The sequence below is a fragment of the Phallusia mammillata genome, chromosome 2 (assembly GCF_965637545.1).
Source record: "Phallusia mammillata chromosome 2, kaPhaMamm4.hap1.1, whole genome shotgun sequence".
Lineage (NCBI taxonomy): Eukaryota > Metazoa > Chordata > Ascidiacea > Phlebobranchia > Ascidiidae > Phallusia > Phallusia mammillata.
In genome coordinates, this window is record NC_137253.1 from 11,761,027 (window position 1) to 11,777,486 (window position 16,460).

Here is a 16,460-nt window from a genome sequence, read left to right on the forward strand (position 1 = left end):
TACGAATTAAATATCATTACGGAACTGAATGAGGTATATGGCCTTTTGCAAATGCAAAAGCAAGGTAAAAATCGCACGTTTGAAAGGTACGAGATGCGAATGCTGTTGCTTATTTTTCTCAGCACAATTCCAAACTCGTTCAGTGCTCTTCAGTTCCTTGCACACTACACACCTCCATTTCAATGTTCTTTACAAAGTAGCAACGTGGATAACAATGCAAGTATTTGTTTATCGGTGTCTTTGCTGTTTTACAAAACTGTTCAACATGATATGACTAAAAGAAGTGACAATGCAAATAAATGAACTTGACTTGACTTGAGTAACTATCAGTGTCAAAATTTAGCGTGTATTGGAATAGTACTTTAAGAATATTGTAAAAATAATAAAATATAATACAGCCTTTGAACGTTTGTGTGCAAAAAAGTTGCCTTCTGCCAATGAATTATTTCGTGTTCAAGATATAGGCCCATTTAAACGTGTATGTGTTTTTTTAAAGGTAACCAACGACTCATTGAACACCTCTTTAAACTATTCAATCGACGCTTGCTCGCTTAACAACACTCATGGTAATCAAACACACTTAATTTCCGTTTGTAACCAACAATGCTGGAAATATTTTGCACCAAACAACCAAGAAAAATTAAAATATTTGTGCTTTTACAAATTACACCGCTTGGTAAAATCCTATTTAGATTCTAACAGATTTGATGTGTTTAAGGCAAAGATCAGTTAGACGCAACGGAATCTTGTGAGTCGTTTGAGTTTAAAAAGGATGTACAAACAGTTGCAACGGAGGTATTTTTTATGTTTTTTATCGATATTTATACAATGCAAATAGCGTTTTACCGTTTCATGTTTTTTATCGATATTTATACAATGCAAATAGCGTTTTACCGTTTCATGTTTTTTATCGATATTTATACAATGCAAATAGCGTTTTACAATTACCGTTTAGTCTAAAGGCAACTTATCGTTCAAAAAATCAAAAAAATCTTTGCATCGGCACCATATAATTGATGTTGCAGTCTTTTTTTAGGCAATGTTGATTAATAATGTAGGTGGAAACCGCGGAAAGTAAAAGGCCCAGTTTGTTTCATATTTTTCTATTGTTAAAAAGTCCAGACCAAGTCTCAGTATACCCCTGTTTTAACTGTTTACCTTGGAAACTGTTCGTTCGTTTGCATCCAGCATTTTGCAATGTGCAATTTAGGAGGCTGTACATAAACCTCACAATTTGAGAAACTAAGATCTGTAATTGTGTTTCTGTTTCCAATAGTTTCAATTGGTCTGCGACCGAGCTTGGCTTAAACCGATGTTAACTTCACTCTACATGGCTGGGAAAATGGTTGGCGGTCTGTTTAGTGGTTATACGTCGGATAGGTAAATACGTTTGTTTAGTTTTAGTCCTTTGATTATTCAAAACGGTGTTTTCCCTTGGCAGATTCGAAGCCCTTGCGTCAGAAATAAGTTTATTAAAACACTCACAATTTACAAACTTAACGCAAAAGTTATGCAAAACCTTGTAAGAACTACACATATTTGAACAACTAAAACTTCATTAAGTCATGAGTAACTTTCTCTCACTTTTATTTTCAGGTTTGGTCGCCGTATTGCGTTTCTCTTTTTCACCTTCGGTCAATTTGCGGCTTCGATTCTCACCAGTTTTTCAACCAGTATTACAATGTATGCAGTGAAGATGAACATAAATGGCGTACTGTGATTTAATGTATGCAGTGTTTATGGTGGTCAGTGGTCTGTTTTCCGTTGGTAACTTTGAAACCATGGTAGTCCTCGGTAAGTGATAAATGAGCTTGGTATCAGAGGCCTATAGGCCAACTTGTTAAGGCAAATTAGCTACACATTGAAGGTTTTTAGGACAAATATAGAGCCATTTAAAAAAATAAAAAGAACAAGATTTACTTTATGTATTCGCAGGCACTGAAATGGTGAGCACTGAGAGGCGAAGTTTAGCGTATTTCTGTGCAGAATTGGGATATGCAGTCGGTTACATGCTGCTGGCTCCGCTTACATATTTGTTTGTAAGCTGGAGATGGTTTCTTGTGTTTGGTGGAGTCGTGGGAGTGCTGTACATTCCATATTTCTGGTTTGTGTATGCTTCTACCATTATTTGTTGTATTAATTGTAGTGACTGTGGCACAAATGCTGAAAAACAGCATCAGTAATTAGGACTTGGCAAATCAAAATTTTTCTTGTTTCATGATGCATGAGTTGTCATCAAAAGTTACAGATTAAGTCACAACAGCTTTACACTATCCTTCAAAGCGGAAGGGTTGATCTGTAGTCTACGTTCAAGGTGGATTGACGAATCACCCGTTTGGCTGCTTGCGACTGGCCAAAAGGATGAAGCAGTTAAGGTTCTCAAAAAAATCGCAAATTACAATGGCCATGGAAGTTCTAATAACTCAGCAACCCTAGCTTTGGTGGAGAAAAAACTATCTGAAGATTTGCACTCGGAAACCATATGTTCAACTCTACATCATTTAACTAAAGCCCGGTTTTTGATTGGTCGCCTGGTCATCGTTCTGTTTTCATGGTAACTATAACCTACTTTTAATGTATGCAGATAAATTGGTTTAGAATTTACATTTAGTTTATGGTTTAGAACAACAATATAGCCGGTTTAACCAGAGTTGTTCGAGCTTTGCAAACAGAAGCCGTAAATATCAACAAATTATACTGTTTTATACAGTGCTGGATTAACCATTAGGCAAAGTAGGCACCGTGCCTACAGGCCAATCCAAAATCCAGTCCACTTTAAAATCAAACAATGATTTGGCAACACTGATAATTCTAATTTTTTGGTTGGCAACCCTGATTTTCGGGCCACTTATAAAATGTGCCTACAGGCCAGCAGACCCTTAATCCGGTTTATATCAATTTTCTGGTTTTTATCGGTTATTATTTATTGCAATTACTCGAGAACGAGAACTGTTAGTATTTAATTTCCAGGAACGTAGTAACTATGACCTATTATGTCCTCACCTTAAACAACGACAACTTAAGTGGAGACCGATACCTCAACATTTTCTTCGGCTCTGTCACTGAAATAGGTTCGACCTTCGTCTACTACTTCGGTGTCACACATCTTGGAAGGCGAAACAGCTACATGGCTTTTATGTTTATCACCTCTGCAGGGGTTGCAGCAGCTCCTTTCCTGGTGAAATGTAAGTAGGTTGTTTTCAACCATATTGAAATTTACTAGTAGAAACATGATCTAAGCTAGTTATTTTAACTGCCTGGCGTGATGCAAAATAGGCTATGTGATGTCAAATGACTGTCTTTTCCAACCTTTTTACCTTAACATAATCATGGTAGACTCTGCAGCGAATGCAAAGCTGACTCCGGTTAATAACTGAGCATAGCACAGACTTAGGTATCTACTTCACGAGTTTTATTACAAGCAACATAACAAACAGACGAACACAGATAACTTACTTTTACAAGTTCAACGTAACATCAAGTTGACGAGCGATTCATACATTAAGCGAATAATGGCAGAATATAATATTCGCAGAATTTTAACGCTTGAAAGATAGGATGAATTTCAATGTTTGTGGCGTGGTATTTATAAGTCCGGTATTTTACTTAATCAAGATTAGAATCGATGCGACTTTAGATTGGACAACAGATAATGAAACCCGAGAGATAAGAAATTGGACACACGGGGATTTGAAATCATTGTACCAAAGTCATTACGCTTGATTAACTCAAGGTTAATAGGGTCGTCCAAAAATGGAAAAAATATAAATTACAAAAAGCAATCTCGAGAAAAGAACAGATGTTTGCTGATTAATCCCGAGAGACCACGTGATTTGAACAGGTGTTTGTTGCAACTCTAAGTTAGTCACAGGTGTGATGTACGCCAACAATTAAAGGATACACATTTCTACAGTAACACATGAGAAAAAATGATACAGTCAATCAATGTCAATCAATGTCAGTAAATATACATAATTGCATATATGACACAGTTATCGAAAATGCCAGAAAATAATGTTGAGTGACCAGAACAACATGCATACATTTAATTTAGCCCTTATCAAGCATTGTTATGCGACAGCAGAACTGACATTAGTCATGCGAAACGAAACGTGGTGATTCAACAACCAATAATAATTATTAATTTAAAGAATATACTTTTGTGTTGTGCAAAAATCATTTGGGCACTATTAACAGTTTGCTATTTTGTACTTTGGTCGTGATATTCGGCTAGCTAAAACGAGGGAAGGGCTTGGTGATTGTTTTTGGTGCTACTTTGTCGCTATGTTTTCTTTCACCAAGCGAAATAAACTCAACTTAACTCAACTCAAGGGCTATGTTTTGGCAAAGCAATCTTATACTTTCTGTCAGATCCTAAAACCTGTGCACATACATATGCGCTTGTCGATGGTTATGTGTAGGGTTTTTTTAAGGTTTGGTTTGGGTGACCGCTAAGTAGTTTTAAGAGACCGCAAGTGTTTCATTTAAGTACCAAAAATAGCCATATTTGCTTAAACGAATTATTTATTAGGCTACTGGCAAATTTTGGGAAACCGCTGGAGAAATTTGAAAACACCTTAAAAAAACACTGGTTATGTGTGTTTGTGTGTCTACAATTTCGTGTTATTGTATGAAGAATATTAATTTAACTTTTACAGGTCAAGGTGCTGCTTCTTTGACAGCAATTATGTTGGCAAAACTAACGATAACTGTTGCATTCAATACAATCTACACACACAATGGTGAAATTTTCCCAACCAATATTCGCAATTCAGTTCTCGCTCTGTCGAGTGGATCGTCTCGAATCGGAGGAATGATTTCACCTGTTATTATTTATGCAGGTCAGATGTTTTTGGTTTGTAGTACTATTTATAAACCCTCTTTAACTTTGACAAGTATTTTTTATCAAAGGTGAGTCTGGTGACACAACAGTGCCATCAATCTGCATGGCTGTAGTGATTTTCGTTTCAGCTCTTTCCTACTTGTTGATGCCAGAAACCAAGAACACTAAACTACCGCAAACAATTGAGGAAGCCAAAAATCTAAAAAAGTAGTTTGTAATCCTTTATCAACTAATCTATTGAGTTGACCTTATTTCATTTCAGAATTGCACCAAAAGCGTCCAGTAATCATAAAACGGACGGCACAACTTGTCAAACCTTGGCTAAATCTGCATTAACTTGTGGATAAATTTCGTCTGTTTTGGCTTGTATAAATGACTGCGGAATAAATAAAATAGTGTTTAATCGTGTACTTTGTTCGAGGCTGGGGTGCACAATTTTTTGATGTTGACGGTCGCGACATAATAATTATTCTCCAAGTATTTTAGTTTCTTTTTTTCTGCATTAAAGATGTAAATAATTGGGCAATCAGTATTAACTGAATATGACGCCATCATCTGAATCATATACAGTGTAATAGATGACCTTACATCTCAAATTGCCCCAACCAGTGAAGAACGTAAACCTGGCACATTTTTCAATTTAATTTTTTTCCTCACTAGTTATTTTAACTGCCTGGCGTGATGCAAAATAGGCTATGTGATGTCAAATGACTGTCTTTTCCAACCTTTTTACCTTAACATAATCATGGTAGACTCTAAGTTAGTCACACAGTAAGGTGTGATGTACGCCAACAATTAAAGGATACACATTTCTACAGTAACACATGAGAAAAAATGATACAGTCAATCAATGTCAGTAAATATACATAACCATTGTTACGACATAACTACCAACCTTGTGTGTGTCCTACTTTAACGGTTTCCTTTGTTTCCACACGTATAGCCTAGTTCAGGGGTGGGGAACCTGCGGCCTAAAGGCCACATGCGGCCTTTTAGGGCACTAAGTGCGGCCTTCGATGGCAAAATACATTTTTAAGATGTTGATATAACCGACTGCACCAGGCGCTGAAAAAACTAGACAGGAACGTATTTTTGATTTTATTGCAGATTATTTTTTGATTAGTTCCAGGGCAGCGGTTTTCAAACAAGACCCATGGTCCCATAGTGGTACATAAAGCGATTTCCATAGGCCAACAAAAAACTCCAGGTTCAGCAATTTCTAGGTTAAATAAATCCTGAATGTTGTAGTGAAGATGAAAATGTAGTGAGGAATTTTAATTAGCTTGGACCGTAAATCCTACAAACTACGAGGAAATAGCAAAACGACCATCCTGTAAGTCAAAAAGTTTGAACATCACTGTCCTTGGCCTAGGAAATAGTCTATGCGGCCTACACGAGTGTCGATAAATCGTTTGGTAGCCTTTATAAACAAAAAGGTTCCCAACCCTGGTTAGGTGGTCAAAAATCCGTATTAAATCACTGGATAAATACGCGATTAATGTATCGATTCAGGAATCCGGCCCGCCAAGTACTTCATTTTCCCATATCAGGCCCGCCGAATGGAGAAGTTGCCCGCCCCTGTTCTAAATAAAGTGTACAAAATTGTAATCATAGCCTATGTTCTATGGGTTAATTGACGAGTCACCGGTCTGGTTGCTTGCCACTGGCCAAAATGATGAAGCCAAAAACGTTATCCGAAAAATAGCAAAGTACACCGGATTAAAACATTCCGATAACTCAGAAACTATGGCTTCGATCGAGGAAAAAATCGCCGACAACTTACACTCGGAAACCATATGGTCAACCTTACTTCATTTAAGAAAAGCTTGGTTTTTTATGGGTCGACTTGTCGTAGTTCTGTTGTCATGGTTGTGAGATTTTTCTATGATACATTATAAATCGGTAACCGGTGATTCTATGTAAAAAACATAAATTGCTAAATACAGGAATGTTGTGGCTATGACATACTTTGTCATCACCTTGAACAACGACAACTTAAGCGGAGACCGTATCTTCAACATTTTCTATGGGTCTGTCACCGAAATGGGATCGTGTTTCATCTACTACTTCGGGGTCACTCATCTTGGAAGGCGAAAAAGCTATGTGATTTTTATGTTTATCACCTTTGCAGGGGTTGCAGCTGCTCCTTTCCTGGAAAAGTGTAATTCTATCCTTTTGTAAATACATAGATGCAAGGGGGTAAAGTCCACCTCTAGGTGTTTTGTAAAACAAAAATGTGGTTAAACAGTGGTTTATAGGCGCACTTATTATAGCATATTAGTTTAAATTAGTATAAATCGTTTTTGCTCTAATTTACCAAGCAACGAGCTAAGTGACTCTTTTTAAGTTGGTTAACAATCCCAGCGGTAAGAAGTATCGGAATATGGTACTTTTTTGTTTTAAAGGGCAAGGTGCGGCCTCTGTGACTGCAATCATGCTGGCAAAGCTTGCCGTGACGGTTGCGTTCAATACAATCTACACACACAACGGCGAACTATTCCCCACCAATATTCGCAATTCAATTCTTGCTTTGTCGAGTGGATCCTCTCGAATCGGAGCAATGATGGCACCTGTTATTATTTATGCAGGTTAGATGTTTTCCATTGCTACTTTATTTGAGAAAATTCTTGTTTGGTCCTAACTGTAAATGATTTTCATTAAAGGTGAATGAGGTGACACAACCGTGCCATCGATCAGCATGGCTGTGGTGATTTTCATTTCGGCTCTTTCTTACTTGTTGATGCCGGAAACCAAAAACACCAAACTTCCGCAAACAATTGAGGAGGCTAGACACCTAAAAAAGTATTATACCTTTGCAACATTTACTAAACAAACTCCGTCCTTTATGCCTGGATTTTACTCCGATAGACATGTCCCTGAAGCGAAAAAAGACGCAGCCAGCGATCGTTTAGATGCCAATGAAGTTATTTTGGTTACTGTACAAGAAGAACTCGACTTGTAAAGTTATTTAAACAAACATCCTTGAGACAAGGAAACAGTCTTTTTGTGCCTGACATGCTTAAGATTGTGCTATGGTTAAGACGTTTCCAAGACTTTCTGAAAGCAAAACTTGAATGTAGTTCTAAACAAACAACAGATGCGGTGAAATATAAATGCTTTGTTTAACTTGGAGCTGACTTTTTGTATAGGTTTCAACAACATATAGTGCACAATAATTAGTTGCTGCACATTTAATAACACCTTTTTGTTGGTGACCTTAATTTAGTTCAGCACAAGATGACGTTTAATTTTCTACTTGTAAATAGCTGTGACAGACCTGAGATTAAAACTACAATTTTTTAAAGGTATGGCAGTTGTAGACTTGAAACTGATTTTTCAGATTATTCACAAAGCAGAACATACTGTGTGTCTCTAGAGAAAACGCAACCAAGTAGATTTCTCAAAAATGAACAAAACATAACAGCTACAATCTTGTAATTCAAAATAGGAGTTTTATGCTTTATATTATAACGACAAAATACGCATTGAGAAACAAGTGCCATTTTAAAGACCGAAAGCATAAATGTCTAAGAACCTAAACAGGCGCGTTGTTGGAAAGCGAACGATTCCTCATGCAGGGTCAGATGTCTTTACTTTCGCCCGTGTATGTCGTAGATGCCCTTAAGGATACAAATGAAGTTTTAAAGCAAGTAAATGTATGTATAGAGCAGTGGTTCTCAACGTTTTAGGTTTGCGGACCGGTAAACTTTGATAACAAAATTTGCGGACCGGTGGAGTTTCAAAATGTAATCACGACAAAAATATGCAATTCAAAAGTATGAAAAATTCAAGTTAGGAGAAGTTTGCTGTTGTCTGTTTGATATCATGCTTGTTAAACGCGTTTCTAATGAAGTTTCTACAAGGCGAAGTAGAGAACATCTTGCATTTCGCAATTGAAACATAAAATTGTAATATATTTGGCGGACCGGCAGGAAAGTTGACGCGGACCGGCGGTTGAGAACCACTGACCTAAGAAGGGAAGGGGGTCTGATGCGGTTTGCATTTAAATTGAGAAATAAACGATTTAATTTCATACATTTTATTACGGTAGTTGTGAGAAGATTCCCATCCAAATATCAATAATCTATTAAACATCATAGTAAAAAAATGTTTCAAGGTAAATATAAGTGAAGAATTTATTAGATTTAGGTTTTTAATGTTAGGTGTAAGTTCATGTCTCACCGCACAGTATGTTTTGGGTACATTTTAAGTTGATTAAAAACAATATCAAAAAATGGAAAAAAACACACATAAAACAAAATCTTACCGGTTAAGGTTTTTTGCTTCCTCAAGAGTTTGCGGAAGTTTCGCATTTTTAGTTTCCGGCAGAAACAGATACGAAAGAGCTGACGCAAAAATCATCACCGCCATGCCGATAGATGGCGCCATAGTGTCGCCACTTTCACCTACAGACAGTTGCAATTGCTAATTACATCGCAGCAAGTTTAATGCGGCAAGTTAATCGCAGCAACTTTATTATGGTAATTACATCGCGGCAATTTTAACGTGGTAAAAACATAGTGTCAAGTAAAACACAAATACGTTAGAGTCGCTATCAAGTATCCTACCAAAACAAATTCATTTTTGGTGGTTTTTGTAAACAAACCTGCAAAAATGACAAATGGAGCAATCATGCTCCCGATGCGTGAGGCAGCGCTTGAGAAAGCTAACACAGTGGTTCGAATGTTGGTTGGAAATAATTCGTTGTTATACGGGTAGAGCACGTTGTAGGCGACATTCACTGTCAATTTTGCCAACATGCTTGCCACCATTGCATATATTCCATTCCCTGAAAATAATATCAAAAAAAACTTTAACAGACAACTCGCCTTTAAAGAGATACAATATTTTGAACCTTATACTTACATTTTGCCAAAAATGGGGCTGAAGCGACGGCTACACTTGAAAATATCATAAATCCCATGTAGCTTTTCTGTCTTCCGAGTTGTGTAACACCAAAATAATAGAGGAAAGACGAAAAAAATTCAGTCAGTGACCCGATGAAAATGTTAATGTATCGATTACCACTCCAATTGTCGTTGTTCAACGTGATAGTGTAGTAGGTCAAAGATGCGATACACCTACAAAACAAGCATTCCTTTAACAACAAAAACGTGTATTTTTTTAAACATGACCTTGTTTCAATGTACTTGTACCAAACCCCAGGAAAACGGTTTCCTTGAGCCGGAATTTTCGGGTTGCTTTTGGGCTTGAGCCGACTTGACTACACGCTGGAACTTATATTTGGCACAATTTCACCAACTTTCAGGCTTAATTCGGGTTGAAACCGGGCTTACAATTGCCATAATGAGCGCTTTAACACTGAGAATTCATTTGCATCTACGCATATAGTTACCATGAAAACAGAACAACGATGAGACGGGCTATCAAATAGCATTCCGTCTTCATTTGCGCGAATGTTGACCAAATTGTGGCGGACGCTTCTTTTTGAGACAGCTTTGCTTCAATGAGCGACAAACTCGCAGCAGAATTGCACTCTTGGCCGTTGTACTTTGCAATCTTCATTAAGACCTCTTTAGCCCTTTCCCGCTGTCCCGTGGCAAGCAACCACGTTGGAGTTTCGTCGATCAACCTGTATGTTGTGCGATATATTAATGTCCATGTATTTAAAATAGCATAAAGAACTGTATTTGCAATGTAGTGTATGAATGTTTGTTCCAGTTTGCCTGAAGCACCTAATACTCAAACCTATTTACTGTCGATTTGACGACACGCTATTTTGGAGTCCAAAAAACAAGTAGAGTCGGATAGCATTTCTCCAACACAGGCTTCATCCTTACGTGTCCTTGCTATTTTAAAAAATGCCCCTTAACAAACAAAATAGTATTTTAATCATTTTAATCTTAGTTCGTGTGACAAACATTCTAACTTTATGTCCTCTCATAGAGTCGTTGGTAAAACCAGTTCAAATGACCTTTTATAACGTTGAAGATGTTTCATTAAGATTTAGTGTTTACATTTTTACAGTGCTACGGCTTTAATGGCACTGGGCACAGACAGTTTTTTCACACTTCAAAAACTATTAAACGCATTGTGTGTAAATAAAATCATATTTTTAATGTATACATTGCGTCAATTGCACAAATACACAAGGATATATTCGGGTAAATATCGGAATACAAATTAAACTTTTGCAACATAATCGTGTTTTGCCCAAGAAAGTTTATTTCCCGATGCATTTTTTTGGTGCAAAATTTGTCCATGGAGGATGTATTGCAATCTGGTTTGCAACTTTAGGCCTGTCCCGCGGCAAAGAATATTACATCAAAAAACAATATTTGGCGTGATGTGTCATGTGGCTATCGCACAGAACTATAAGCTATATCCTGTCATTCACTGACTGACTCTTCCTGTCCATGCACTATTCATCCGATTTGTACAGAGTGGGCATTGCTCGTGATCAATTTCCCAGCATGTTGGTCCACTCGAATGTAATAATCAACTATATCAGTTTTTTACAGTCTTAATTTAAGTCGTGATTCTATTAATATTACTTTTATTGGTCCGCTCTGGGGAAGAGAGTTTAGAAATCACAGCCTTTAAGTCTTCGGAAACTAATGAAATTATTCCTATTAATCCTATGTTGTTGCGGAAACCTTTTCAAACGGAGTAAAAAAAATTATGGTTAATTTATGTTTTTGTGAGATAACTCAATTTTGTAAGATATACCATTCAGCTGAAACAACGTCTCGTAAAAGTGGCCAAAAAACTCGCAAACAACGTAATTAAACCGATTACTATGCAGTAATTTCAACAAGAAAATACGTGATAAATATAATGAGCCATGCAGTTTTCGCAAGCGACAGTTTCTTTTATAAACCATACGAACAAGCTTTTTTACCGGCAGAGGGGGATAAATGACGCGGAAATCAGTTTTGCTAACCCCTGCTCAATGCAATTGGTGACTTCAATTTAGTTGAACCTATTGGGAACCACTGGGTTGGAGCAATGTCGCTTTAGTTTCTTGTTCAGGGCAACACAAGTGACCGAGATAGGATAATGCTTACCAGTAATAGGGAATATACAGCACACCAAAAAGTCCAGTGAATATAAGAAACCATCTCCAGCTTACAAATAAGTAGGTTAACAAGGCAAGTATCATATATCCGATGGAAAATCCCATTTCACAGCAAAGGAAAGCCAAACCCCTTCTTTTAATGCTCATCATCTCAGAACCTGAACAACATTTTTGATGTTTTGCGTGCGGTTACGTGCAACGGATTGTTTGTTAGAAAACAGTTTCAGATTCAAAGTATACAATTTTCTATAGTCCCCTAGTAAAGTCTTTTAAAGTTTTTATGTTATATCGTTACGAGAAACGTTCGAGAAACCGCGCTGATATTTCCGTTTAGGGCGGATTACATTTGGCCTGCTGAACCTGGGGATTGAATCACCTAAACCTGGGGGTTCTATATGCAACTAGCTCTACCCCGTCATGCAGGTTCGTGCGATGGATTGCGATCCTATGGCACAATGCCCAGAACCAGAATTGTAAGTCGGGCCCGGTTCCCGGGTTCGGGCTTGGGTTTCTTTGTACTATATACACTCTGTTTCAGTATTTTTTCAATTAAATTTAACTAGCTACAAGTAGCCAGTAGCTGGACCCGGCCCAATGACAAACAGCCCTGAAAGCTTGCTTAACAGTAATTGTCTATTGTGTTGGTTGTCTTGGTCTTTTCTAAAGATTTATACGCCTGTCAATCAAACTTTTGGGTCTAAACGCCCTTTCCAAAAACGATTCGGGTTTAGGGCTTTTAATTTAGGGTTCTGGCCGGACTCGGGCTCCAGTTTCAGGCCCGTTTACTACTCTGCCCAGAACACAAAAGCCCAGAATCTTTGAAATAGCAGGACATGCACTTGTCTCGATAACCAATGTTTTTTGGTGTCCTTGCTGTTGTATGTAACTGTTTAACTATGAAAATGAGATGAAGTGACAATGCAAATAAATTTGACTTGACTATCTAAACATTACACAAGTATATATGTTCTATATCATGCAACTCGGCGTGAATACTAACCAATAACAACTGTAATTTCAAAGTTGGCTATCGAACAAACACCAGCCATGGTAAGAAACACTCCGTACATCGGAATGTTTGTGGCAAATCTTGTCACGAGAGAAAGAACAAACTGCAAAACGGTGAAAAGCAGGAAACCAAAACGACGGCCATATCTGAGAAAAAGAAACAGTTAAATTGCATATACTCGTTAAAATAAGAGTTCCGTCAAATATTGATTTTAAAACGCACAGAGTTGTAAGCAGGACTTTGGGCATAAATTTGAGTCTAAACCCAAAGCACATAACCCAAATTTATTTTGTATAGTTTCAGATCCGTTTTTGTAGACAAATGCGAGTCCTAATCCGATCGTCAGTCTGGCCTGACTTACAACTCTGATGACGCAAGAACTTACCTTGCAAACGACAAACTAGCTTTCGAATTAAACTTCATCAACGTTGTTCAAATATAAAGTAAACGTAATGATAAAAATGTCTTTTGACACATATTTGTGCTTTTCAAAAAGGAGCAGTCAAGCAACAAAACATAACCTGTCGGATACAAATCCTCCCAGCATTGCTCCTATCATTTTCCCGACCATGTAGAATGACGTCAACATCGGTTTTAACCACGCTTTGTCGCAAACCATTTCAAACTGCAAAAAGTAAAAAGTGCAACAAGCTTGTGGGACCACGTTAAAAAGAATTAAGAGTGAGAAATGCACTGTACATTAAATTTGTGAATGTAATTATTAGTGTGCATAAGGTCATTTTACCTCAGATATGACAGTGTGAAGTTTCCCCTCAAAGTGAAACTTTTTGCAAGCTTCTGATTTTTGGCTTCCGTTGACTGTGCAAATAAAACAATCATTTAACAACACAACGCATATCAGTCATAGAAGGTCAAACTTTTGCGCTAATCGTGACGTTCCTTTTATAATATGTTTATGGAGCAAATTTTTCACAAATAATTGCACTTTCAATTACCCTATTTTCTGTTAATAATTAGATGATGTATTATATGTGTGTGTTAATTCTGCCCATTAATAATTTTTCTGTTGTTTTTGATTATTTTCGGGCTTGCATATACCACTCCCATTCCCACTACGTCAGTGGTTCTCAACTCATTTTAGGCCATGGACCACCAGTCTAAGCGAATAAATATCGTGGACCAGTCCATTGTTTAGTAGGGATATAAAAAAGCATCCACAACAAATTTGTTGGCTAGAAATATATTCATTCAATACATAATTTTATTTTAAGGAGAGATAACAGCTAACAACAAAAGCTTTTTTCGTACTGAATATTCAAAATATAATTAATGTCCTGTGGACCATCCAAAAAGTCAATATGGACCACTAATGGTCCATGGACAACCAGTTGAGAACCACTGCACTATGTGTTTGTTCCATATGACCTTGTTCAAGGGCACATGGAACAAACACATAGTGGGAGTGGAAATTTGTTGGCATATCTGCCACAGGCTGTAACCACTACTGTGTTTTTCTAGAATCTATATTTTTTACCTGCACCGAAAGAGGAATTTCGAAGTAAACAAGCATTAGCATTCCAATCACTTTCGTTTGAACCGGCTTGAACGAAAGACTGATTTCGTAGATCCGTTAACGATGCATTGTTTTTCACCTTAAAGCCAAATAATAAAGAAGCATGGAAGTATGTTTTAACAAAGCAAAATTAGGATACGTAATAATTGTCGTTATACAATTCATAACAATGGCTTAAATGAAACCAACAAGGGGTTGATACAAAAATACTAAAAACAAAACGGTTTTATTCTTTAAACATCTCCATCATTATAAAAATTAATTAAAACACCACTTTGACATCACGCATGCATGCGTACATTATTGTTATAGAACAGAACAAGTTTATCCGGCCTCGGGTACAGATTTATGCAGGTATGCACCTTGAAATGTATGGCGGCCGTACCGTAAGTAACACTCCTTTGTTAAATACTTTACTTTTAAAAGGTATAGATTTTTGAAGCTTGTGAAACTTAATTAAAAGCCAAATAGACGTAGGGCGGACTTTTGTAAGCTAATAATGTGCAAACAATGCAAAATAGACAGGTCACACCAGGTATTGCAATACAATGACAACGTTAAAAACAGATACGGTTGATCAGCAATTCGTTCGGTTCAATATACAGATAAAGTTAGAAATCAAATCTGATTATAGGAACATGGAGATATTATGAAATAAATCACATTTCTTATGTAAGTTGTACACAAAAAGCATAAGAACATTGGCGGCCGTTTGTAAAATATGATATGAACCTGTCACGCGGCCACCAAACTCGAAAAGCTGTGTATTACAAATCAGACATGATTTACTTATTTGATGAGGTACTACGCAGCATATAATGACACAGGTGCACTTACGATTTGAATTTCCCCTTCGCCTTCCGAGCAGTAATAGTTTGGTGTGTAGTGGGTCGACAGAAACTGCAACGCACTAAACGCATTTGGAATAGCGCTAAACAGCAGCAATATCAGAAGTCGTTTTTCGTATTTTCCAAAGTCTGGTTCAGTCTTATCAGTATGCCGTTCCATATTACCAAACTTTCCTAAATATTTTTAGAAATTTCTGTACCTTTGATTTTCTGGAAAAAAACATACTTTTTGACAACCAACAACATACATGTCGCTCCAATCCACGTTTTTAACCTTTATAATAAGGATGGCGTCGCGGTACTAAAAATATAAAACAACTTAGGCTACGCCCAAAAAATGTTGAGCTTTTGAAAAAAAAAACATTGTTAAAATGTAAACACTTACAAAGAAGTATTACATAATTTCCTGCCAGAAAAAAACGTTTGTATCATTTTAACAACAGTATAAACAGTTGTGACAAACCGTTTCGGACAGTATTAAATGCTATAGCTGTGTGTATATCACTTAGTTTCTGTCTCAAACATATACTTCGTTTATTCGCAATAAAGTAAAAAATGCATCTTCAAACACATAACTAAAAAAAATCACTTCAGAAACACACAAACAAACGTATGTTTTACCGGAATTTCCTGTTTGGAACAATTTGTTTCCTCCTATTTCCTTAGTTTCCTTCTAGCCTACATAAACTCATTTGTAAACTGTTAAACACTCTGTAAATACGCACAGGCAATCAAAGAGCATCCATCATTTTGTGCACATTATAACACATGTTTGTGCAAAGAAAACGGAAGGGCTTGTACAGTTTTGCTTAATATACTCTTTCAGTAATGGCAAGAAACCAACAACATTAAAATTACATCACTCAAAATGGCTGACAATCTGTTAGCATCTTTTTTTCGACCACTGGCTTTTTGAAATCCGTTTTAGGCCGCAGGGTTTGAAAGCGCGTTATTATATAACGTACAAGGCCGGAAAAAAAACTGGCTCTGGGCGTAAAACCACGGAGAATTGTACGCGGTGAGTAACCATTCACCATGCTGCATTATTAGCTTTGCGATTAGGATCTCAGTAACAATCGACCACTGAACTATTACATCCTATTCCCTAGTGACTTGGGTTTTAGTTTAACGGTTACTCGATGCCGAGTGTTTTTTGTCCTTAAGTTATAAAAAAATGATTTGTCAGT

At 37.0% G+C, this 16,460-nt stretch overlaps 2 protein-coding genes across 2 annotated transcripts; one reads left to right on the top strand and one right to left on the bottom strand.

The window, feature by feature from the left end:
• Nucleotides 1-1,781: 1,781 nt before the first annotated feature.
• LOC145212980 (organic cation transporter protein-like) lies at nt 1,782-7,983 on the top strand. The gene is made up of 10 exons (XM_080081225.1): nt 1,782-1,794; nt 1,936-2,104; nt 2,315-2,554; nt 2,971-3,185; nt 4,659-4,841; nt 4,912-5,050; nt 6,775-7,004; nt 7,249-7,431; nt 7,507-7,645; nt 7,712-7,983. Exons 1-9 carry the CDS (start codon nt 1,782-1,784, stop codon nt 7,512-7,514), a joined length of 1,380 nt encoding a protein of 459 aa, XP_079937351.1. The 3' UTR covers nt 7,515-7,645; nt 7,712-7,983.
• Nucleotides 7,984-8,261: 278 nt separating this feature from the next.
• On the bottom strand, nt 8,262-15,479 carry LOC145212802 (organic cation transporter protein-like). The gene is made up of 11 exons (XM_080081054.1): nt 15,263-15,479; nt 14,387-14,504; nt 13,637-13,710; nt 13,413-13,516; nt 12,883-13,037; nt 11,872-12,040; nt 10,200-10,436; nt 9,710-9,924; nt 9,450-9,632; nt 9,111-9,249; nt 8,262-8,463 (listed from the first exon to the last, which is right to left on the bottom strand). Exons 1-11 carry the CDS (start codon nt 15,431-15,433, stop codon nt 8,424-8,426), a joined length of 1,605 nt encoding a protein of 534 aa, XP_079937180.1. The 5' UTR covers nt 15,434-15,479; the 3' UTR covers nt 8,262-8,423.
• Between the last annotated feature and the right edge of the window lie 981 nt (nt 15,480-16,460).

Bases quoted from the DNA above. Each gene is read 5' to 3' on its own strand.
- LOC145212980 (XM_080081225.1), top strand. The intron at 2,105-2,314 runs GTTTGTGTATGC...TCTACGTTCAAG, and splicing joins CTGTACATTCCATATTTCTG to GTGGATTGACGAATCACCCG. The intron at 5,051-6,774 runs GTAGTTTGTAAT...GTAAAAAACATA, and splicing joins GAAGCCAAAAATCTAAAAAA to AATTGCTAAATACAGGAATG.
- LOC145212802 (XM_080081054.1), bottom strand. From the start codon at position 15,433: ATGGAACGGCATACTGATAAGACTGAACCAGACTTTGGAAAATACGAA. The intron at 13,038-13,412 runs GTTATGTTTTGT...TCTTTTTCTCAG, and splicing joins GGAGGATTTGTATCCGACAG to ATATGGCCGTCGTTTTGGTT. The intron at 10,437-11,871 runs GTAAGCATTATC...CACAACATACAG, and splicing joins CTGTATATTCCCTATTACTG to GTTGATCGACGAAACTCCAA.